Genomic DNA, 24,412 nt, shown 5'->3' on the forward strand with positions numbered 1-24,412 from the left:
CGCGAGCATTAACCACATTAACTACGAAAGCCGCAGCATAAACTGCTAGGGAATGTAGAATGTCATCGGAAACCACCAACGGATCACAATACCGAGCAAATGATAGATTAAAAACTACAAAAATAAACGAAAACGTGATGTTAATATTGAATACTCGTGCTCAATAAGAAGGAATAATTGGAACGTGCAACATGAAACTTGGAACAGGGCAATATGTACACAAATGAGCGGCACAACCCAATGGATATCATGTAAATGTCGTGTTAAAATCATGCGTGTAAAAGAGCCAACAACTCCTAGTGCCACACGATCTCCGCTTAGCTTTGTACAAAAAGGTAACAGGTATATACATATGGTATGCAACAGCATGTAAAATTAACAGCTAAATGGGAGACAGCGGAAATCATTCGCTTAATTATATAGTTCATAATGCATGATTCCAAATTAAGAGATAAACAAAGAAACTAATTTATTTGTATTGTCCTATATATTGTACAAAGGTGCATAATTGGAATGGCCAAATTTGATTAAATATTTATAATACATACGGAGAGATTCAGTATTTATAGAGCATGACAACAAGAAATCAGTAAATAGAAGGAAAAACCTTCGATACGTGTATATACATACATATAAGTCTTTGTATGTATATTTTGCAATTCATGCTAATTTTGAAGGAAACAAGACCATCACCCAACCGACCGCTCTATTCGTAATAACAGGTACGCATGCACACATATGTATATTTGTATTGGTAATTCCATACCATTCGTTTTGTCGCGACGTTCTCAATGTTAGTTCGCCGAGCAGAGAAAAACGTTTCTCTAATTCCACTAGCAATTTGTATTGTTTACCATTTCGAACATATTTGCCAGAGAAGTTTGATATATTCGTCAAACTTCTCTGCATTTGTTATCATTGAGAAACGAAACGAAATTGTTTCACTTTGGTTAATTTCATTTTATGATGGAATGTTCACAAATAAGGGCTGATTATTAGCCCTATTCACGCTGAGCATTGGTGAGATTGGTCATACGATAAATGGCAAGTTGTGAATTCTAACTCGCTGTCTCCTTAAACCACATTCCAGCAGACATTTTTATCTTAATACTTATGTCAAACCATATATTGCTAATGGAGACCGTTCGTAGCTCGTAAAAGATTCATGATAATCAAGATTGCTCTGTCGGTATGGTACTTTCACAGCCAAATTTTCATATGTAGTAGCAAAATTATTGAAATGTTTGTTTTGCGGCATCTTTTAATATATTTGATTCGAAATAGTGAAGTCCCACTTGGACTACACAGACAGATAAACATTTCGGGTTTCCCCATTTTTTTTTGCTTCAGATGCTTTCCATTTCAATTCAACCGGGCTACTCGGGTCATGTTCTTCGATTTCGATGTAACTTAAATATGTTGCTCTCTGGTCAAAATAATGAGACACGTATTTTTTTGTTCGCCCGAAAAAATTTTTTTTCAAGAGTTATCGGCAATTTTGTTTTTTGCCTCAAACTCGATTTTTTTTAATTATATAAGAAAAAAATTTTTTGAAATGCCCATAACTTAGTCAAAAATGAACCGATTTTAATAATTCTGGGTTCAAAATGATCGTAATTACTTACACAAGCGACTTCATGTAGAAACAATTGCAAAAAAGTAGTTGAAAATTTTTTATTTAGTAAAAAAGAAAAAAAATTTAAATTTTTTCAAAATTCAATATTTCAAAAAGTGCATTTTTTTTTTTTTATAACTTTTTCCAAATCAAAAAAACATCTCAAACTTTAATTGAGCTGCATGCCTAGTAGCTAAAATGCGTTGTTTTTGAGTAATGAATTTTTGAGTAAACACCCTGTTTCGCACTTTTTGTTTTTTGCAAAATAAAAAATTTTCAACTACTTTTTTGCAACTATTTCTAAATGAAATCGCTCGTGTAAGTAATTACGATCATTTTGAACCCAAAACTATTAAAATCGGTTCATTTTTGACTAAGTTATGAGTATTTCAAAAAATTTTTTTCTTATATAATTAAAAAAAATCGATTTTGAGCCGAAAAACAAAATTGCCGATAACTCTTGAAAAAAAATTTTTTCGGGCGAACAAAAAAGTACGTGTCTCATTATTTTGACCAGAGAGCAACATATTTGAGTTACATCGAAATCGAAGAACATGTCCCGAATAGCCCTTTTGAATTGAAATGGAAATAATCTATATAAGAAAATTTTTTTTAATTGCTCATAACTTAGTCAAAAATGAACCGATTTTAATAGTTTTGGGTTCAAAATGATCGTAATTACTTACACGAGCGATTTCATTTAGAAATAGTTGCAAAAAAGTAGTTGAAAATTTTTTATTTTGCAAAAAACAAAAAGTGCGAAACAGGGTGTTTACTCAAAAATTCATTACTCAAAAACAACGCATTTTAGCTACTAGGCATGCAGTTCAATTAAAGTTTGAGATGTTTTTTTGATTTGGAAAAAGTTATAAAAAAAAAAAATGCACTTTTTGAAATATTGAATTTTGAAAAAATTTAAATTTTTTTTCTTTTTTACTAAATAAAAAATTTTCAACTACTTTTTTGCAATTGTTTCTACATGAAGTCGCTTGTGTAAGTAATTACGATCATTTTGAACCCAGAATTATTAAAATCGGTTCATTTTTGACTAAGTTATGGGCATTTCAAAAAATTTTTTTCTTATATAATTAAAAAAAATCGAGTTTGAGGCAAAAAACAAAATTGCCGATAACTCTTGAAAAAAATTTTTTTCGGGCGAACAAAAAAATACGTGTCTCATTATTTTGACCAGAGAGCAACATATTTAAGTTACATCGAAATCGAAGAACATGACCCGAGTAGCCCGGTTGAATTGAAATGGAAAGCATCTTCAGCAACTTTTTCAGGCATTTTTTTTTTTTTTGATTTTTACAGTTTACGTCGTCAAATACCAACACACAAAAATTTGTTTTCTTATGGCTCATATCTATCAAGTAATATTACAGCTGATAGGCAATAAATGATTGCTTGCGGAGATGCACCGTTAGCGATTACTCATCTGTTGCGAAAAATCTTCCACGAGAAATAACTAGTAGATTTCTAGATATATCACTTGCTAGCTGTACCCTTTCAATTCTATTGGAATGTGAGGCATCAATTGGATTTGAAACCCAAGATGTATATTCGAGCTTAGAACGAACCTGGGAGTTATGTATATACAATTTTTCTAGTATAAAGGTCTTTAAAATCGCTCGCATAGCGACTCAAAAATGCTAAATTAGCATAAGCCTTCGGCAATATCTGACTAACATGACTTACGAACGTAAAACCAGAGTCAAATGTCACGCCTAGATCAGAAAAAACTTTAACTTTAGAAAAAACAATGTTTCTGAAAGTATAAGAGGAAATTATAACATTCAGAATTTTACGTATTAGTAAACAGAAGTACAATGAGCAAGTTACACATGTTTAGAAATTTTGAGTTGGGTCTCTTCTGAAGAGGATCTGTGATATATAAACAGTTCGAATGCAATCCGAGCCATTTTGTACAAGTACATTCTAGAATTTACATTTTGATATACATTTTCAATACATATTTTGTATTTTTTTTTATAAAAATGGTAAAAATGCAACAACTGCTGCTGCAGAAATAGACACTGTTCACGGAGAGGATACCATGAGTGTAAGGACTGCGCACAAGTGGTTTTCAAAATTCCGAAGTGGTAACTGCGACGTGAAGGATACCCCGCGCGCTGGTCGTCCTGAAGTCTTTAACTCCGACGCCTTGCTCGAACTCGTGGAAGCTGAGTCAGATTTGACAGTCGATATGATAGCTCAGAGGTTAAATTCATCGCATGAAACAGTTCACAGGCACCTAGTTCAGTTGGGAAAGGTTTCAAAGCTGGGGAAATGGGGTCCGCATAGACTTTCTGTCGCCAACCTTCAGCAGAGAGTGAATATGTGTTCTCAGCTGCTGCAACGCCTTGAAAATGAAAGTTTTTTGAACCGTATCGTTACTGGGGATGAAAAGTGGGTCATTTACAAAAAAACGCAAACGCTTGTGGTTAGATAAAGATGAAACACCAGAACCAGGGGTCGGTGATGGCCTTCGCCCCAAGAAGATTATCCTGTCTATTTGGTGGGATATGACCGGTATTGTTTATTATGAACTTCTGGAACCAAACCAGACGATAACTGCTGATTATTATTCCCATCAGCTATCAAACCTGAATGAGGCACTTAAAAAAATCGATCGGCTTTAGTGAATAGACGCAAAGTTTTATTTCACCACGACAACGCAAGACCTCATACCGCAAGGCAAACATTAGGCAAGCTGAGCGATACTCTCCGGATATTGTGATTATCACCTTTTTCGTGGACTTCAATCCCATATGAGCAACAAGAACTACTCCTCAAAAGAAGCTATAAAAAGGGATATCGAAGCGTATTTTGGCGCCAAGGACAAACCATTTTTTGAGCAGGAAATTAAAAATTTGCTTAAACGTTGGGAAGACATTGTAAATAATGACGGAAAATATATTATTGATTAATAAATACTTTAAAACCACCTTTAAAAAACGCTCGAACTTATGGACTGACCTGATATAATATATAAGTAATATATTTGGCGCTTACACCCTATATCGGGTGTTTGCCGAGCTCCTCCTCGTATTTATGGTTTACGTCGTGATGTTGTTCCACAAATGGAGTTACACCCTTAAAAAAACTTTCACAGAGTTCTATCGACTTTTTTGTTGTAACGGTCAACGATTTTTTGTGGCCCAAAATCAAAGACATATGCTTGGATGATCTTTGGTTTCCGCCGGATGGCGCGTCATGCCACAATCGATAGTCGTGTTATCAGTCGCCTCGGTGAGGTCAATTGACCACGTTTGGGAAAAATTAACGAATCCTGCACTTAAGATGATATCAAGCAAATCATTCGTGAGATACGATTCAGGAGGGTCCAAGGTGCCAAGGTTTTGGAAAAACCTGCCAATCGAGGCAGCTACATAAACGAAATCGTATTCCATAATCATGGGAATGTTTGGTCTTTCGAATAATCTAATAATATACAGAAAACAATATATTCTTTTATTTCGTGTCAGTTCCCAGAAATAATCTGATGTGATTAACCCAAACGAAATTCACAATAGTTTTACTCCTCTTGAATGAGCGCCATAATACCAAATTACAATTCGTTCGATCAGCTCTGTCGAAGATCGAACGAGGCTCATAAGGACCTATGCTATTTTACAAGAAGCTTATATGCCTCACTATGTATGTCGGAATTGTTACATGCACATCAAGAGGCATTCCGTCGCCGACCGGATTGAAGTATTTTTATAAAATTTATTTATGATTTAACATTTCTTACAGACCAACTACAGTTCTTAAGACGAGTTACATATAAAAAAAAGTAGTAATATTACAATTGAATTAATGTTAAAATAACAGGTACGTTAAAATAAAACATGCAAATTTTTTTTAATTGAGACCTAAAACTAAATTTAGCAATTCAGAAACAAAGGTTCAGTTTAACAAAAGCTTATTCGACTCGAAGAGTGTTCCATTAATCGGGGCATTAAAGCATATACAGTTTGGCTTACTGCGGCAACGTAAAACAGATCAAAATGACGCAAACTTGTACGAGACACATTCAATTTACCTGTACAAGATACATTAATTTTAGCCAAAAGAAAGGAACAATCAACGGAGCCCGATACATTCCCGGGGCAGCCGGTTCTACATAACGAAATGACTCGAGATTAATCTGATCTAGACCTCCCACCTCAGTAAACTAGCCCTAATTAGTTCGCTGAACTCACTCCTCGTCTATCAGCACTGGACTACCTCTACACAGCAAGGTTGCTCCAAGCACTTCTTCTCAACGAGTCTATACCTGGGCCCGAAGTTTATTTTTATTACGTTTGCCAAAAAAGGCTCCACTCCTATTCCGCAAAGGTAGTAGTTTAACCAGCTACAATATCCTGACCGTAATTGTGCCAAAATAACGCAGGTTTCACAAATTCATCGTCTGCGATAATGGTTGGACTCGGAGGACGGTATTTGGGGTTGGGAGTTTAGGAATGTGGTAAGAGACTCCGATGAGTGCCGTTTAATGCCCGTCTGCAAACTTTCTGGTCGTTTGCTATAGGTAGGTAGGTAAGTTAGATGGCAAGAGTACCCCAGATACACTACAAGTAGCACTTACGTGCCGTTTTAATACCATAATGTGGACCACTACCTGCAAAAAAATTTAGGGAAGAAAAAATCGTCTACAGCCATCCATTGCTGTTGATGTATTGGATGAGAAAAAAGGGATCTAGGATGAGGAATTTCTTCAAGCCATCCCAAATCTCAAGCGCCTAGCCGCCAGAGCCGGACATTTGCAGAGAAAGTGTTCAACAGTCTCTTTCTCTGCAGGATCCCCAAAGCTTCTGCAATAGGGGTTGTACGGAATTCCAAGCTTCTCCGCATGAGTACCGATCACCCAGAGACCAGTGAACACCGCCCCGCAATGAGTTTGGAAATTTAATGACGGGGGATTCCCATCACCTTAAGCGTTCTGTTTATATCGTATTCAGACCATAGTGTTTTAGAAATAGCACACGATGAGACAGCACTCCATTTGTCTTATCTTTCTTAGAAAGAAATTGTGTAGTTTCCCTTTAACAACGATCAAGGGGACACCGATGTCTGAAACCAGTTCTGTCGACCCCTTCTTCTTGGCCAGCTCATCGGCAATTTCATTTCCCTCTATATTCCTGTGCCCAGGAACCCAGAAAGGGGAAATGTTTCTTGCATGTTTGAGACGTTTGAATTCCTCCTTACAGTAGTTCACCAGAAGGGAGCTGTAATACGGCGATGACAGGGCTTTGATTGCAGCTTGACTATCGTTTGCTATAACATCTTAACTTTATCAGGACGAAATCAGATTTATCTGCAGACCGCTTTTTGGCAAATAACATTTTTGGTTAATTATTATCTCCAAATTAATCCTTCCATTACTACCACAATGTATCTGGCAATTGGGGAAACTTGTAGGCTACTTATCGCAGATCCCTCTTTTAAGGGCAATATCGCTATTCTTTCGGATAGCCAAGCTGCAATCAAGGCACTGGGTTCAGCTACAACAACCTCTAAAGTGGTGGAACAAAGAAAGACTAGCCTTACCACCTTGAGCGAAAATCATAGTTACCTTCATCTGGGTCCCGGGACATCGCAGCATCGAAGATAATGAAAAAGCGGCCGAATAACGCTCTTGCAGAATCGGTATTCACACCACTAGGTGCAGTCAACAGTGCAATTTCCCTAAAATACCTCCGAATCGCAGATTGTAGATGGAGAGACCAGACGAAATGCAAAATTAGCAGAACGTTATGGCCCACCTACAACCTTAAGCAATCGTCAACATTGATAAACATGAAACGACGGGACGCCTGGAGACTAACGGCAGTCTTAATTGGCTTTTGGTCTGTGCGAGAACAAGCTGCAAAAATGGGCATCCCTCACAACACAAACTGTCACAGTTGTAAACAACCGGAGAAAAAGGAAACAATCTTCCATTGCCCTGCCCTATGGAAGGACAGAATGTTAACTCTGGGTAAACCGCTGTTTGAGAGTCTTTAACAGCTGGCTGGCTTAGATGTCAACAACCTGATAAGTGCGGTTCAGGGCACAGACTGGATATAGTCAAGCTGTAAATAACTGGTAAACAAGTTTCTAACGAGGATGTGGCAACAAAATGGTGCGGAAGCGCCACTTAAACCAACCAACCACAATGCATTTTGATGGTGACCGGAAGCAGAGGAGGCGTGTCACCGACCATCACTCTCTTCGGAACGGGCAGAACCCACCAATCTTATTATGCAAATCTTAACCTCCTAGGGTCTCTATAGATCCTTAGGAGGATCCTCCAGGAAATGCGTAAAAAATTACGACCGTATTGTACTGAAATATCGTTGAAGAGAAATGTATAACGCAATTGTTAACTCATCAATTACACTGTGGTACAAAAAAAAAAGTTGCAAAAAAACTTTGGATCGGACATGGTGAGGGTTGTAGCTTATGAAAAACTGAAAATAATGGTATAGTTGAAATTTCCAATACACCCCCAAAATCTCATTTTATGGCCATAAAACCGTTTTTCAGTAGGTTGATATGAACAATCACTCCTAACTTCGCCAATTTCCATCCGATTTCGAATTTGCTTTTTTAGTTCGAAAGAACAAAAACAAGCCTTTTTGACAGTGTGTTAACATTTTTTCTGAAATGACAACTGACGAGGCTGTAGACGGAAGTATTTGGAATTTTTTTATTTTTTCTCTATTTTTTCGACTTTGACATAATTTTTACGATATTATCCGATATTGAGGATTTTTTTTAGTACACTACTGTTATAGTAAATTTAATTTTGCGTCAAATGAGCTATATTTGACTGTAATTGAATTAAAATTAGTAGAGTTGTGCGAGTTTTAAGATTTTTTGTTTTTTTTTTACTAATGTGGAATGTTGGTATAGCTTACGCTAAATGGGAATAAGGACGTGTTTTGATGCGTTATTATAGATACGTAATATTTATTGGAGTATATATGAATACATAAGAGTACACTGTACTGCATACAACAGAACTGGTTAGAACTTACGAAAATATCTGACATATTATAGCACATTTTTTTCAATAGAAATATGGAAAAGCTCCCAAGTGTGCCAAACTTCACACTGTACATTGATTAACAAAAGAAGTTTGTTATTATAATTTAACCTTATTAAAACGTCAAAGTTTTATTGTTTGTTTCATTGAAATTCAAAAGATATAAATCAAAACGTTGCCAGAAAAGTCAAATTTCTCAATATTCTCCGATGATATGGCATCATCAGCCTTATCATAAGCCAGATGATTGTTATTTTTGTAAAACGGACGTAAACGGTCATCATTATAAAACTCGAAAGCACATAAAGTATGCTGATGTTGCAACTGTTAAGAACCCCGTAGTCTTGGACGATATGATTGACTCAACTGCAGGTCATGAACTGAAGGAAGTTCAACTCATTGCTGATGATGATCAAACTGATAACAATAAACCTGATGATGAAGAGTACTTTCCGTCTGGTTCTAAGTTTTCAGAACGAGACATTGTATCAAATTCAGATTTTCAGGATCTTTCTCCTGATTTACATACTTCTATCGGGAAGACAATCTGAAACGCTCGCTTCTCGATTTAAACAATGGAATTTAGTTGATGACGACTTCAGATGAATGATGATGCTCGAATTTCTTACAGAGAAGTATTCAAAACTGATGAAGAAATGACAAATGTACCGTCCCATACTAAACTCCAAAGGGCCGTTTCCAATGCATTTTTAAGTTTGGAACCAGTGCCGTTGTGTACTGCACCGTGCCATACCGTACAGTGCTGCACTGCGCAATACTCCAATAAATATTATGCGTTTATAATGACACTTGTTATTATTTTCATGCTTCGAAACGCATACCAAATCTCGTAGTAAAAAAAGAAAAAATCTTAAAACCCACACAACTCTATTAATTTTAATTCAATTACAGTCAAATATAGCTCATTTGACGCAAAATTAAATTTACTATAACAGTAGTGTACTAAAAAAAATCCTCAATATCGGATAATATCGTAAAAATTATGTCAAAGTCGAAAAAATAGAGAAAAAATAAAAAAATTCCAAATACTTCCGTCTACAGTCTCGTCAGTTGTCATTTCAGAAAAAATGTTAACACACTGTCAAAAAGGCTTGTTTTTGTTCTTTCGAACTAAAAAAGCAAATTCGAAATCGGATGGAAATTGGCGAAGTTAGGAGTGATTGTTCATATCAACCTACTGAAAAACGGTTTTATGGCCATAAAATGAGATTTTGGGGGTGTATTGGAAATTTCAACTATACCATTATTTTCAGTTTTTCATAAGCTACAACCCTCACCATATCCGATCCAAAGTTTTTTTGCAACTTTTTTTTTTGTACCACAGTGTTATTTAAATAAGGTTTTATAATTCATAATATTTTTAAAAATATTGTTTTATTATACAAGTTATTTGCGTATGTATTTTTTTGTAAAGAAAAAGCACCGCAGACGAAAACGAACAGAAATCGTGTGACGTTTTATTAAAAATTTTCACTATTTATAAAAATGTTCTCATATATTCATATGTATGTACATTAAAACCTCCATTGGTCGGAGTATTCTAATAATAATTATAATATGTACATAAATCCTGAAATAGAAATAAACGAATAATTCCACTGTCGTCCAAAGATAATAACACATAGAATTCGACTTTCACCTACCGCAACAAATTTTTTCCTTTACTGCAGTATTATGCACTGATACTCCCTGCTACTTTCATAACTTTTTTTTAATTTCTTGTTTCGTTTTAGTCTTTTACTTACTATCATTCCTTTGACAGTTCGTCGCGCACATTTATTTTGTGGCCAAATCATTTGTGGTAATATTATTTTAATGAAATATGTACATATGTAATATAAAGCATTATTTAGTAAAAAATCTTTAAATCAAATGTTCAATCAATGAAGAGATTTTTTGGTTTTTGTATTTAAGTGAAATAGGCATGTATAATAGGGCATTTTTTTAAACATATGTAAAAAATAAAAAAAAAAAACACATTTTTAATGCTAAAAATTTCTGTTAATTGTTAATGATAATTTATAAAAAATATTTCAAATCAAAAGGTGCATGAAAATTTGTCTTAAATTAGATCCACGCACTTATGTAGCTATTGATAATAACATAATATCAACATAAATGTTAAAATAAATAAAAATATATATGTATCGGGTGCTTTCTAGGTGCAGGGGAACTACTGATATCGATAACTATGGTTTGACCGCTGGGAATGGCAATTTATGTTGACATTTCTGTTCAGTAAGGTTCGGCAAGTCATCATAAATCGTTTAACGCCAGAACAACTCTTCCAAATTGATGAAAATATAAAAACAAAAAAATGTGTACGCGAAGTTCATAGAACGAAGTATTGAAAGAGACAGCGACACTTTTAGATTTACGGAAAAAAAAGACAAAAATTGGGTTGATCGAATGGTCCATGTAACTCGTAGCTGCGACGGACATATGTCGGATGTCATATTCAAAAAATAAATGCCATGAAGCTATCTATCAAAAAACATTCATTCCACCAAAATTTCTGTTTTGTATTATCATTTTAAGTTCTCAAGCTCTTAAAAAACACCCTATATATATATGTATAGTTTCATGTAATCTTGAAGCTAATCTCGGTAAATTTATCAATATAGGTCTAATATAGCAATTTGATGCGTTAGTGAATAAGTAATTAGTGGTACGCTCCGTATAGAATATCAAGATCCCGATACCCCAATCGTTGACGGCGAAATTGTCGTTCCGTTACCCGATCATGACGAGGTGAGAATAGCGATAGGGCGCCTATAGAACAACAAAGCCGCGGGCGTCGACGGACTGCCGGCTGAGCTATGCAAACATGGCGGTGAGGAGCTGGTAAGGTGCATGCATAAGCTTCTATGCAAAATATGGTCGAATGAAAGCATGCCTGTCGATTGGAATTTAAGTGTGCTCTGCCCAATCCATAAAAGGGCGATCCTGCAATCTGTGCCAATTACCACGGGATTAGTCTTCTAAATATCGCCTATAAGATTCTATCGAGCGAGTGAAATGCTGAAGCCCACCGTCAACCAACTGATTGGGCCTTATCAGTGTGGCTTTAGACCTGGAAAGTCTACCATCGACCAAATATTCACAATACGCCAAATCTTGGAAAAGACCCACGAAGGGAGAAACGACACACACCATCTTTTCGTCGACTTTAAAGCTGCATTCGACAGTACGTAAAGGAGTTTCCTGTATGCCGCGATCGCTAAATTTGGTATCCCCGCAAGACTAATACCGCTATGCATGATGACGTTGCTCAACACCAGCAGCTAAATCAGAATTGGGAAGGACCTCTCTGAGCCGTTTGATACCAACCGAGGTTTCAGACAGGGTGACTCGCTGTCGTGTGACTTCTTTAACCTGATTTTGGAGAGGATAGTACGAGCCACAGAACTTAATCGCTCAGGCACAATTTTTTATAAGAGCGTACAATTGTTGGCGTATGCCGATGATATCGACGTCATCGGCCTTAACAAGCGCGCTGTTAGTTCTGCCTTCTCAAAGCTGGATAAAGAGGCAAAGCGAATGGGTCTGGTGTTGAACGAGGACAAAACGAAGTACCTCCTGTCATCAAACAAATAGTCGGCGCACTCGCGTATCGACACCCACGTCACTGTTGACAGTTATGATTTCGAGGTTGTAAAGGACTTCGTATACTTAGGAACCAGCATTAACACCGTTAACAATGTCAGCCTTGAAATCCAACGTAGAATCTCTCTTGCCAAAAAGTGCTACTTTGGACTAAGTAGTCAATTGAGTAGTAAAATCCTTTCTCGACGAACAAAACTAACACTCTACAAGACTCTCATCATGCCCGTCCTAACGTATGGCACAGAAGCGTGGACGATGACAACATCCGATGAACTGATGCTTGGAGTGTTTGAGAGAAAGATTTTTGAACCTTTGCACGTTGGCAACGGCGAATATCGCAGGCGATGGAAGGATGAGCTGTATGAGCTTTACGACGACATAGACATAGTGCAATGAATAAAGACCCAGCGGGAACGTTGGCTGGGTCATGTCGCCCGAATGGATACAAACGTTCGGGCTCTGAAAGTATTTGATGCGGTAACAGCTGGTGGTAGTAGAGGAAGAGGAAGGCCTCCTCTGCGTTGGAAAGATCAGGTGGAGAAGGACTTGGCTTCACTTGGTATGTCCAATTGGCTAACGAGAAAGAAACGACTGGCGCGCTTTGTTAAACTCGGCCAAAATCGAAAAAGCGGTTATCCCGCCAATTAAGAAGAGGAAGAAGGTATGTTATGTGATTATATTGCAAATATTTCGACTTTCAAAAGTTAATTTTTCCAAATAGATTCCTACAAAAATAGAGCACGTTTGAGTGTAATTTGCAAAATTTCTATTGGGTTCTCTACAATGTTTGAAATTCTGTTTTGGTTCCCATACATTCCCAATCCGATGCGTTTCAAATGCATTTTTCTATAAAGCGAGCACACTAAATTTACTATGCAATCCAAAAATGGTTAAACAATATTAAATATACTTCTGTTAGAAAGAGATAGAATATAAAACTTATGAAAATGGCGAAAGCATAAGCAAGAACGCAAGGAAACGATCCAAAGGCGACGAAAAAGGAAAATGCAAATTTCACAATTCCTTTAAAAATATATTCTTAAAAATGTGAGAATAAAAATGCTGCCTTTAAAGAATGTCAGCTCCGAAAATTTGGCGGCAATATTTTGACACAAGATAAGAGAACACATGCATAATTAAAGAAAACGCGGGGCACAAGAAAGCGACGATTGCTATTGGGTTATTGCCGATTTCAGCGCTATCGTTTTCGTTGCTCCCTCGTCCGCGTAGACGTCGACGTCGACGAGAATGACCACAAAACTTTTTTCACTACTTTCTCTCCACAAATTTACACATTAAAAACTTCCACTCACCTTGAAAAGTATCGTCATTCTCATCCTCAGATGCCATTTCCCCGATTATTCACAAATTTCAAGCGATCAATTCACAAAAAACTAGTTTAATTGACAAAAATTCGCCACAGCAAACTAACGCACGTCACAATTCACTCGCGAAGCCGCTTTAACAATCAATGCTGCCAGTTTTTTAACAACTGAGAGGGTTGCATTTTGCAGGGTTACTATGTATACAACATATAACATGTATCAATTTGAAGCTCTTGGATCAGCAGAAGCAATGTATTTATTTATTTAGTTTTTACTGTCTAAAACCCTAATTTATACAATTATATGCTTATATGCTAAATAGTACAATAATAATATTCCTTTATAGATATATGTGTACCCATAAAACAAATTATAGTTTACAGTTATTAAGTTTTTGTTTTATAGTTAATGTAATGCATTTTCCAACTGCTTGGAAAGGAAGGGTCTGGTTTCTATCTAATCGGCAACGTTTTACAGTGATAAAGTAGCAGCCTTTGAAAGTGCTTATGTTACCAGATTTTTTATTTGAGTTGGTAGCTCGTTAAAACATTTTAATCCTTTATAGAATATATTTTTTTATCAACTTCTGTTCTAAACAGTGGTAGTCTAAAACTGTTACTTTCCCTGAGTAAATATGAATGAATTTCGTTTATGTATCTAAGATTATCGCTCAGATAATACGGTTGTTGTTGTAGCAGCATAAACATTCCCCATACTTACATACGGGGAATGCTGCTGGAGTGACAGTCCTTGGCCGGATATAAATTCGGGTCGTTTCGGTAACGTAGAACCGACTGTCGTGGAAACGCAGATAATACGGTAACTTGCCCTGCTTTGTATTAAAAACGAACTTCATAGCGTGATAAAATATTTGCTGTTTCACGCTCAGCCAATTAAAGTCTCTGATCATTTCTTGTTTGCGTGTATCATAACGCTTATTCAAAATGAATCGCATAGCTCTGTTTTGCATTTTTTGGAGTTTCTCAACTTGTGTGTCGCTATGCATGAAAAAATCGTTGGACAGTATATAAAATGCGACTCAACTATTGATCTATAAACAAAACTTTTATACCTCTTTCCTATGTACTTGCATGATCTTTTCACGAGCCCAATTTTTTTCGCAATCTTATGAACTGTATATTCAATTATAATACTTTTACCAAAATTTTTAATTATAATACTTTTACTTCTTCAATTCTTCCACTTTTGTTTTGTAAGCTGTGTTCCCGAAACTAATACTTATTGCTCTAGAAAGAATCCGCTGCCATAACCTATGAAAGCAAGAAACTGTAGAGTCAAGTCAGTTGATTGAACTGCTCTAGGCAAGGTTGAGTTTCTATGTTTTCAAAATATGAGATTTCATAAGGAATGTCTCCTGGAGTCGGCATGTTATTGTTTCAAATTCTCAGAACTATTAAGTGTAATAAAATATGGCAACGTGCTAACGTCACAGAAATTATCGAGCAGACGAACGTTTTGGATACGATTTTGGACGTCTGCAACAATTTCGTTGCATAAAATCAGTGTTAATCCGGATAAACATATATGCGACTTTGGTAAATAATATTTAAACATTTTTCAGACCAAATTAATTGCGAATTATGTCCTATTATACGCGCAAGGAGATCGATGAATTGCATACAGACATCGCAACATTGGCGAAGGGCGTTGTTGTTGGTGGCGAGGAGGACCGCGTTATTAGTACAATTGAACACTGTTTACACAATGGATACGACCGTCGACGTATTGCGGAAAAGTTGGAAAAGATTTTGGACGCAAAACAGAGCTCTAGGTTAGCAGATAAATTGCAAGACAAATTAGATGAATATCGGCGAAAGGGTAAAAAACGTAGTGGTAGCGATGAAACGAACACAGAAATGCCGAAAAAGACTCGTTTTGATATGAAAGATAAGAGTAGTAATGCTTCTGGAGCTCCCGTAATAACACCTTTGGTTGCAGCATCAGTGGCTGCAGCGAATATAAATGCTGTCACCGCCGCTTCGGCAGGAGTATCTACGATTGGTCTAAATTCAACACAAATCAAATTAATGATGGTTAATGCTCAACGAGAAATTGAAGAAAGAAAGCGTGCCCTTAGTAATCTAAAAGCTAAAGATCCTATTCTCGCGGCTGTTCCGCAGATAGGTATGCCAGTTGCTCTTGCTACACAAGCTCTGGCAAAGAAAACTGTACCCGAAGATGCCGAAAAAGCCAAGAAGATAGCAGAACTGCAGGCACAAATTCGTGCAAAATTGTCTAATCTAATTCAACCACCACTAGTGCAAGATAGACCGAAACCTTTAATTTTAGACGAAGACGGACGTACAATTGATAAAAGTGGCCGAACCGTTAACATACCGACTCTTACACCAACTTTAAAGGCTAATATTCGTGCAAAGAAACGAGAGGTATTTAATAAGAGTCAAGTGCAAACAGATCGCCATGCACAGCAAGAGGAATCCGTGAAGTTCTTCGATGATCGTATTGCGCTGAAACCTACTATACGGACCAAGCGTTCATTGCGCTTCCATGAACCAGGAAAATTTCAGCAACTGGCGGAGCGGATGCGTATGAAGACACAGTTGGAAAGATTACAAAATGAAATTTCGCAAATTGCTCGGAAAACTGGTATCAGTTCTGCAACAAAATTGGCGCTTATCGCACCTAAGCAAGATACACCAGATGATGTGCCAGCAATGGAATGGTGGGATTCGGTGATACTCACGCAAGACTTAAATACTTTAGATGAAGGGGGAAAGATTAGCATTCGGCAAGCAGCAATTACCAACCTTATTGAGCACCCAACACAAATGAAACCACCAAGTATGTTTGTAAATTTACTTTTATTCATTTAATCCGATAAGTGAAAACTCGAATCTTAAATCTCACTATGTAAATTAATGTGTTTTTTCTTTTAATATATTAATATACATATTTATCTTTTTTGTGTATTTTGTATAGATGAACCATTAAAGCCAGTTTATTTACCAGTTTTTCTTACTAAGAAGGAGCGCAAAAAGCTTCGTCGTCAAAATCGTCGAGAAGCATGGAAAGAGGAGCAGGAAAAAATTCGTTTGGGTCTTGTAGCCCCGCCTGAACCAAAGCTTCGTATTTCGAATTTGATGAGAGTCCTAGGTACCGAGGCTGTACAAGACCCGACTAAAATTGAGGCTCATGTACGTGAACAGATGGCCAAACGACAAAAGGCACATGAAGATGCCAACAACGCACGAAAATTAACGGCTGAACAAAAGAGTGAAAAGAAAATTCGCAAAATCAAAGAAGATACTTCATGTGGAGTCCATGTTAGTGTTTATCGTATTCGTGATTTGCAAGACAATGCCAGCAAAAAATTCAAGGTGGAAACGAATGCCAAACAGTTGCATATGACCGGCACGGTAGTGCTTTTTCGCGATTGCTGCGTTGTTGTAGTAGAAGGTGGGCCGAAGCAGCAGAAAAAGTACCGTAGACTAATGCAACACCGCATAAAGTGGGAGGAGGATTTGGTAAAAGGACCCGACGGTCAAGAAATACCCAATTCTTGTGTATTAGTTTGGGAAGGTACTAGTCAACGGCGGCACTTTGGAGAATTAAAATTCAAGGTCTTTCCTATGGAAAAAATGGCGCGCGAATTCTTCCAGAAGCATCAAGTTGAACATTATTGGGATTTGGCATATTCTGGTGCTGTTTTGGAGGCATCTACAGATTCCTAAAATGTTTCGGAATAAGGATTTATTGTTTAGAACAAAATTTCGCTATGCAAATTTCTATGAATTATTTTAGTTAAACAATTAAATATTTTCGATTACGTAAAAAGTCTATGTGTTTAATATCTTTACTCAGAAACAGTTTTATTATCTTCAACATTTTCAGATTCAATAACATCGTTTACGACTTTCTCCCTTTCCAACTGTTGTTTGACTTTCTTAAATAATACGTAACGCACTGTATCCAAAATACGTTCATTAATAGTCAATGTATGTTCCGTTAGCTGTTTAACTGTTTCTGGTTTGAGGTATCCCTTTTGAAAGCATTCCGTGATTTGATCAACTGCAGCCAAACTAGCAGTAACAACTATACCATGTTCATCGCTATCGGTGTCGCTTATGGTGGAAACTAAACGTTCAATTACAGCTAAATCGATTGGAAACTTTTAACTTCTTAAATGTTTGAAATACAAATATGTCAGTTACCATTTGGATTTACGAATTCTACATCCTTGTATTTGCATACCGTTGAGGCTGTTATTAGATCATAGGTGGCAATACCAGCATCTACCAAAGCTGCACCACAGCAATTAATTGCTGTACTTAACGCACAACCATCATCATCCAATATGATTACTTTAATTTCCAGTTGAAAGTAAGGAAACTCATGTCGGCAAATTACAGGTTCCAGTGCTTTTTTGAGCGCCAAGGCCATAGACGTCTCTTTTCTCGATATACATGTTGGATCCATTACGGCAAATGGCGCATATTTCAGTGTACAAGTAACTATTCCAAGCGTACCACTATAAAATAAAAAATAATTAAAAAATTACGACCTATTTTAAAATCCACTCACATTTTTCTAGTCTGCTTGCTCAATTCACGTGGTGGTTCAATGGATGCCATTACCTTCGTTTTGCCATATTCCATGTAGGCGGAGCCCTTTACCGTTGCTAGAGCACCAACTTTTAAGACTGCAAGATATTTATAAAGAAAATTGTCTTATGATCGAATACCAAGCTTACATGTTGGTCTTTCCTCTAATTGTAACTTTGCCGGTTTATTAAGTTTGGCGAACACCTCATCAGGATTTTCTCGATTTATATATAAGGAATACGGTACCGACTGTTCAGGATACATAAACTTTCGACTGGCAGATGGTGGCGGCATTTTGAATTATTCCTTGTATTATTTAGTATAAAAAAAATATAATTTAATTTTATAATAAATATAAACAAAATTTAACCTGATATGACAATTCTACTAACGTGTTCGAGTATACGTTACCATATCGTTTAATTTTCTTTGGGCATTCGAAATACTTTCTTGAATATGTACATAAGTCCCTATCATTGTGCAATACTGCAAATATTGTATTAAGTAGTGACTATTTTGGTAACAATTAATAAAAATTTCCGTTTTCTACGCAACATTTTTCCAAATACTATACAAATTTTTTTCCAAACTCATCGTGATTGGTAACAGTTTGTGAACAATAAGAAATATTTTATTTGAAACAGGGCTATTCCCAGACAACTGGAAGCATTCAATAATTACCTACATAAATACAAAGGCAAAAATTCAAAAAAGATGAATGTTACAGACCGACTAATTTTTTACAAAAAAATATTAGAAAGGACTGTGCAAGATCAACTAGAGAAATATTTCGAAACCCATAATCTTATATTCGAAAATCAGTGGGTGTTGCTGCTGTTAAATGGTTTAGAACAAGGTGGATTTAATAAGGTGACAGCATTCACCCAGCTGAATTTTTCACCGTAGGTATGGCTTACGTCAAAATGATATGCTTTGTTTGAATGTATTGGTATGTTTACACTCGTATGTTTACATTTGCTTGCTGATTTTGACGTGATGCTTGCACCAAACGCAACAACAAATACATGTAGGGTTTTACTTATATGTGTTTGCTGTCACCTGTAATAAATTCGCCTTGGTTTAGAAGCTACCTTTGCGAAAGAATTTAAAGAATAAGAATCACCAGTTATTTTTCGCCGTCGCAACATGTAAACCTTGGTGTTCCTCAGCGGTCAATAGGACTACTACTTTTTGCGATAAACATTAATCATTGATACACGGAACGCGGCTCAAAATGTAAATATAGCTTTGTTTGTTGATAATGCCTTGGTGTTTATCGAAGCAGATTCAGCTGAGGAGTGCAATAAAATAATGTAGGCAGACTTGAAAATAAATTGATTTTAAGCTAAAAGAAGAATACATTAAAAGTAAATGAGAAGAAAACTAAATGCATGGTAATTAATAACAATATTACCAATAATTATTGAGCAAATTGAGAATGTATGCAAAATGAAATATTTGGCTGTATTAATAGACAGCAAACTTCAGACAAAATTCAGAACTCGGCCATAAAATATAAAATTTATTTATAAAAATACATTTTTCATACTGCTCCGAAGTTTGGTTTCTAGCGTACCAAGATGCAATAGAGTCCTTACCACGGCAGCCGATTCCACGTTACCGAAACGACGCCCATTTATACCCGGTCAATGAATGTCACAGCAGCACTCATCGTGTATGTATGGGGAATGGCAACAACAACAACAATAACAGTTCTTACCAAACCTTGGGTTTACACAGGACAATGAATGGTCTGAAGACAATTCAAAATATGTGTTAGCTGTCGAAAAGGAGACAATTCACTTTTAAGCAACCGCCAGTAGTGTCGTTTCGTACGAATTACTTCCTCTGACTTCGATTGTTTTGGGTTTACATTTGAGAGACGCGTAGATTACAATAATATTTTAATAACATCTACTGAAATCTCCAAATTAAAATAAATTTTTCCGGGCGCTCTTTTGTGATTAGGTTTTGTTTTCTTTAGCGAATTACAATGAAGCTACAAATTTACTGCTTTCAAAAGATTATAGATATTGACGAAAAAGTGTGAGAGAAATGTGAATGCATTAACAAAAACTTTGCACAACTCTCCCGTGTAAGCGCCAAGTAAGGCTATGAGTAATTTTAAGATGCAGTTTATTGACACCAATAAAATGATGTTGTTAAATTCGTTGAGATGAATGAGTGTGAAAGAAGGAATATATTTTAATTTAATGGTTTTTTTTTTAATAGAAAGTCGTATTTATCTTGTTATATAAGAATAATAAGGGATATTCAATCATACAATTTAAGAAATAGTGATGAATTTATTCCATCGCTGAGCATACTTGTCATGTATAACTACGTTGATGCTGGCAACATAGAATCGCTGATTTGACATAAGAAAAACGCACTGTAATTCTTGCTAAGCATTGCAGAAAATTAAATTTTAGTCTCCGCCGATTCAGTAAAATAATTGCAAACAGAAAGTATTTTCGTGTAATTAATTAAGGCCATTGAATATCGTATAAAAATGGTTGTTACTAAAAAAGATGAAAAGTCTCCAGCTGAAGTGAAGAAAGATAATGTGAAAGATTCAGCGGAAAAGGAGGCAAATAAAGATGCAAAAGAAGAAGGTAAGGACCAGGAGCTTTCTGATGAAGATCAACAGTTGCAAGACGAACTAGAGATGTTGGTTAATCGCCTTCAAGAGCCCGATAAGTCCCTCTATTTACCAGCACTGGAAATGTTGGCTAAGTTGATTAGAGCCTCCACTACGTCGATGACTTCTGTACCAAAGCCTTTGAAGTTTATGCGACCTCATTATGACACTATGAAGACATTATACAAGCAGATGCCGGACCAACAAACACGGCAATTGTGTGCTGACATTATTTCAGTGCTCTCCATGACAATGGGCAGTGGCAAAGATTGTTTGGCGTACCGTTTTCTTTGCGATCGTTCTCAGAAAATTGGTGATTGGGGCCACGAATATGTACGCCATTTGTCAGGTGAAATCGCCTCGCATTACTTAGATACGTCTGATGAATTCAAAGCTCAGCTGATCGAATTGGTCAAACAGATTATTCCCTACAATATGGAACACAACGCTGAAGCAGACGCTTGTGATTTGTTGATTGAGATTGATCATTTGCATCTGTTGCAAGAATACGTAGACGAATCGGCTTATCCACGCGTATGTTTATATTTACAATCTTGCTACCCGTATGTTCCCGACCCGGAGAATACTATAATTTTGGAGACGGCTCTGCAATTAGCACGCAAGTTTAATCAGCATACGCAAGCTTTGCGTTTAGCTTTGATGCTGAATAATATGGAAAAAATAACAGAAATATTTAAAGAACCTAAAGATGCCGCCGTACAGAAACAGCTTGCTTTCATGTTAGCTCGCCAGCAAGTATGTTTGGAGCTGGATGAATCTGTGCCAGATTATGATGACCTAATGGAGATCATGTCTAATGCAAATTTAAATAAACATTTTTTAAATTTGGCACGTGAACTTGATATCATGGAGGCAAAAACACCGGAGGACATATACAAGTCTCACTTAGATAATGCGCGGACCCGCTTTGCATCGATACAGGTATAATATATCTAAAGGCAGTTTTTTAACTATTTTTGAAAATACTGAAAACTGCTCGAATAGCACTAATATTTATTATATTTCATCTTAAGGTTGATTCGGCGAAACAAAATTTAGCTGCCAGCTTTGTGAATGGTTTTGTAAACGCGGGCTTTGGAGTTGACAAATTACTTTCTGAAGACGGCAATAAGTGGTTGTACAAAAATAAAGAGCACGGCATGCTATCTGCAACTGCTTCCCTGGGTCTCATTCTGTTATGGGACGTGGATGGTGGCTTAACCATGATTGATAAATATCTGTACTCTACCGACGATTACATCAAGTCAGGTGCCTTACTCGCCTGTGGCATTGTAAATTGTGGTATACGCAATGAGGTTGATCCTGCACATGCACTGCTCTCCGATTATATTGATAATCAGAATACATCGATGCGTATCGGTGCTATTCTTGGCCTAGGCATTGCTTATGCTGGCTCTAATCGTGCAATTGTCATAGATACACTTAAAAACGTGTTTGCGACTAATGGAAAAAACGCTGCGAATGTAGAAATAATGGGTATAACCGCCTTATCGTTGGGCTTAATATCTGTTGGTTCCTGCAACGCTGAAATTACCGAAATTTTGTTGCAAACCATAATGAGTCTCTCCAAGTCCGATTTGAAGGACACATATACCCGTTTCTTATGGTTGGGCTTAGGTCTATTGTACTTAGGACGGCAGAAATCCACAGAAGCTGTTATGGTGACTTTAGAAGTACTGGATGAACCATACCGTTCGATGGCTACAACTATGGTAGATATTTGCGCATACGCTGGAACAGGAAACGTATTGAAAATACAACATTTGCTACATATTTGCTCTGATCACTATGAATCGTCAAACGGCGATGGCGCTGACGAGAAAGGAAAGAAGGATAAAAATAAAGAAAAGGTAAATCAAATAATAATGAACTTTTGAAAATGTATTTAACACACCATTTTTCTAACACAGGATAAGGCTGACAAAGAGAAAGAAAAAGAAAAGGAAAAAGAAAAGGAGAAAGACCTTTCTGCAACTCAAGCGATCGCTGTGTTGGGTATTGCTTTAATTTCTATGGGTGAGGACATTGGAGCTGAAATGGCTTTCCGCTCCTTCGGAAATTTGCTCCGATACTGCGAGCCTTGCATTCGTCGTGCTGTGCCACTCGCTTTGGGCTTAATCTCGGCTTCTAATCCTAAACTAAATATTTTAGATACTTTAAGCAAATTTTCACATGATAGCGACTCCGAAGTAGCACATAATGCTATTTTTGCTATGGGTCTTATAGGAGCAGGTACTAACAACGCACGTCTTGCATCCATGTTGCGTCAGTTGGCACAATATCACTCAAAAGATCCGAGCAATTTGTTCATGGTCCGCATTGCACAAAGTTTAACACATTTGGGAAAAGGCACATTGACACTCAGTCCCTACCATAGCGATCGGCAGCTGATGAATCCCATGGCTGTGGCTGGTCTAATGGCGACCCTTGTTTCTTTGTTGGATGTTAAGACTCTAATATTGGGACGTTCACATTACTTGCTGTACACATTGGTGCCTGCAATGCAGGCACGCATGCTAATCACTTTCGATGAGGAACTAAATCAACTGCAAGTACCTGTGCGTGTCGGTATAGCTATTGATGTGGTTGGTCAAGCTGGTAAACCGAAAACTATCACCGGTTTCCAAACCCATACAACACCTGTATTGCTTGCGATGGGTGAACGCGCAGAACTAGCCACGGACGAGTATATCTCACTCACTCCTGTTATGGAAGGTTTTGTAATATTGAAGAAAAATCCAAATTTTGTCAAGTAATAGTTATAACGCAATCAGACGAACTTACACTATTTTCGATAGTAATACATTTCTTATAATTAAAATAAAATACTAAAAAACCTCTACAAATATGTCTCATTTTATATACTCGGGCCGAAAAAAAAACCCGTGTAATATATTTAAAAGGTAAGCCTTAGAAGTGACTAAATACACTTCAAACTGCTACAACAGCAACAACAACTTCAAACTGTTTTTTTTTTTAATTATGGTGAATTCGATTCAAATTCTTTTTTGAGCTGCAGGTATGAGCAGTTCAAATGGCAGTTGAATGCTTTGTAAGTTTTTGTAGTTATTAAATTAACTACAATAAGTTTTGTAAAAATCTTCATGCTTATAAAGGTAATTTTAAGATTATGCTTGTCAATTGTTGAATCACTTACAGTAGGTTCTGTTTTTATGCGGTTTTGAAATAGTGCGGTTTTTTTTAAATTACAAAATGCATGTCGACCTATCGGGAATTGTACATATAAACAAGATTCTAAACCATCTAAGCAAAAACTCATCACAGATTACATCAGAAATGCTAACCCTACAAGTATGGAACCGCCTGCATAACTATCTAGATCAGACGTGTACATTTCCTCAAGTGACGAAAGTGATTTTACGCCAAATCCTAAACGAACGCGCAACATGTGGGTATTCTCTGATTTTATTTCTGACTTAAATTTATTTTTCGATTCTGACGTTTCTTAAATAAAGATATAATTTTCAAAAATACAATATTTTGTTTATGCGATTTTATTTAATTATTTCAGATTCATGCGGTCTATGGAACGTATCTATAGTT

The 24,412-nt window shown here is 36.6% G+C and overlaps 4 protein-coding genes across 5 annotated transcripts in view; 2 read left to right on the top strand and 2 right to left on the bottom strand.

Moving 5' to 3' along the window:
• LOC129243082 (chromodomain-helicase-DNA-binding protein Mi-2 homolog) overlaps nucleotides 1–13,730 on the bottom strand; it is a 69,449-nt gene extending 55,719 nt beyond the window's left edge. Inside the window, exon 1 of the mRNA XM_054880189.1 lies at nucleotides 13,592–13,730. Coding sequence (XP_054736164.1) covers nucleotides 13,592–13,628 — 37 coding nt within the window. The 5' untranslated portion in view covers nucleotides 13,629–13,730. The remainder of the gene's footprint in view (nucleotides 1–13,591) is intronic.
• A 1,341-nt stretch (nucleotides 13,731–15,071) lies between these two features.
• LOC129243084 (U4/U6 small nuclear ribonucleoprotein Prp3) lies at nucleotides 15,072–17,419 on the top strand. 2 transcript variants are annotated; one of them, XM_054880195.1, is made up of 3 exons: nucleotides 15,072–15,159; nucleotides 15,226–16,426; nucleotides 16,565–17,419. In XM_054880195.1, the coding sequence occupies exons 2-3, from the start codon at nucleotides 15,481–15,483 to the stop codon at nucleotides 17,314–17,316; spliced, it is 1,698 nt and encodes a 565-aa protein (XP_054736170.1). In that variant the 5' UTR covers nucleotides 15,072–15,159; nucleotides 15,226–15,480; the 3' UTR covers nucleotides 17,317–17,419. The 2 variants fall into 2 exon arrangements, with proteins under 2 accessions (XP_054736170.1, XP_054736169.1); XM_054880194.1 differs by having other exon boundaries at nucleotides 15,072–16,426.
• A 9-nt stretch (nucleotides 17,420–17,428) lies between these two features.
• On the bottom strand, nucleotides 17,429–18,597 carry LOC129243086 (exosome complex component MTR3). The gene is made up of 5 exons (XM_054880196.1): nucleotides 18,579–18,597; nucleotides 18,336–18,492; nucleotides 18,167–18,284; nucleotides 17,797–18,113; nucleotides 17,429–17,737 (listed from the first exon to the last, which is right to left on the bottom strand). Exons 2-5 carry the CDS (start codon nucleotides 18,478–18,480, stop codon nucleotides 17,439–17,441), a joined length of 879 nt encoding a protein of 292 aa, XP_054736171.1. The 5' UTR covers nucleotides 18,481–18,492; nucleotides 18,579–18,597; the 3' UTR covers nucleotides 17,429–17,438.
• Nucleotides 18,598–20,544: 1,947 nt separating this feature from the next.
• On the top strand, nucleotides 20,545–23,696 carry LOC129240161 (26S proteasome non-ATPase regulatory subunit 2). The gene is made up of 3 exons (XM_054875743.1): nucleotides 20,545–21,769; nucleotides 21,862–22,698; nucleotides 22,759–23,696. The coding sequence occupies exons 1-3, from the start codon at nucleotides 20,699–20,701 to the stop codon at nucleotides 23,602–23,604; spliced, it is 2,754 nt and encodes a 917-aa protein (XP_054731718.1). The 5' UTR covers nucleotides 20,545–20,698; the 3' UTR covers nucleotides 23,605–23,696.
• Nucleotides 23,697–24,412: the final 716 nt, after the last annotated feature.

Source organism: Anastrepha obliqua, chromosome 3 (genome assembly GCF_027943255.1).
Source record: "Anastrepha obliqua isolate idAnaObli1 chromosome 3, idAnaObli1_1.0, whole genome shotgun sequence".
Classification (NCBI taxonomy): domain Eukaryota; kingdom Metazoa; phylum Arthropoda; class Insecta; order Diptera; family Tephritidae; genus Anastrepha; species Anastrepha obliqua.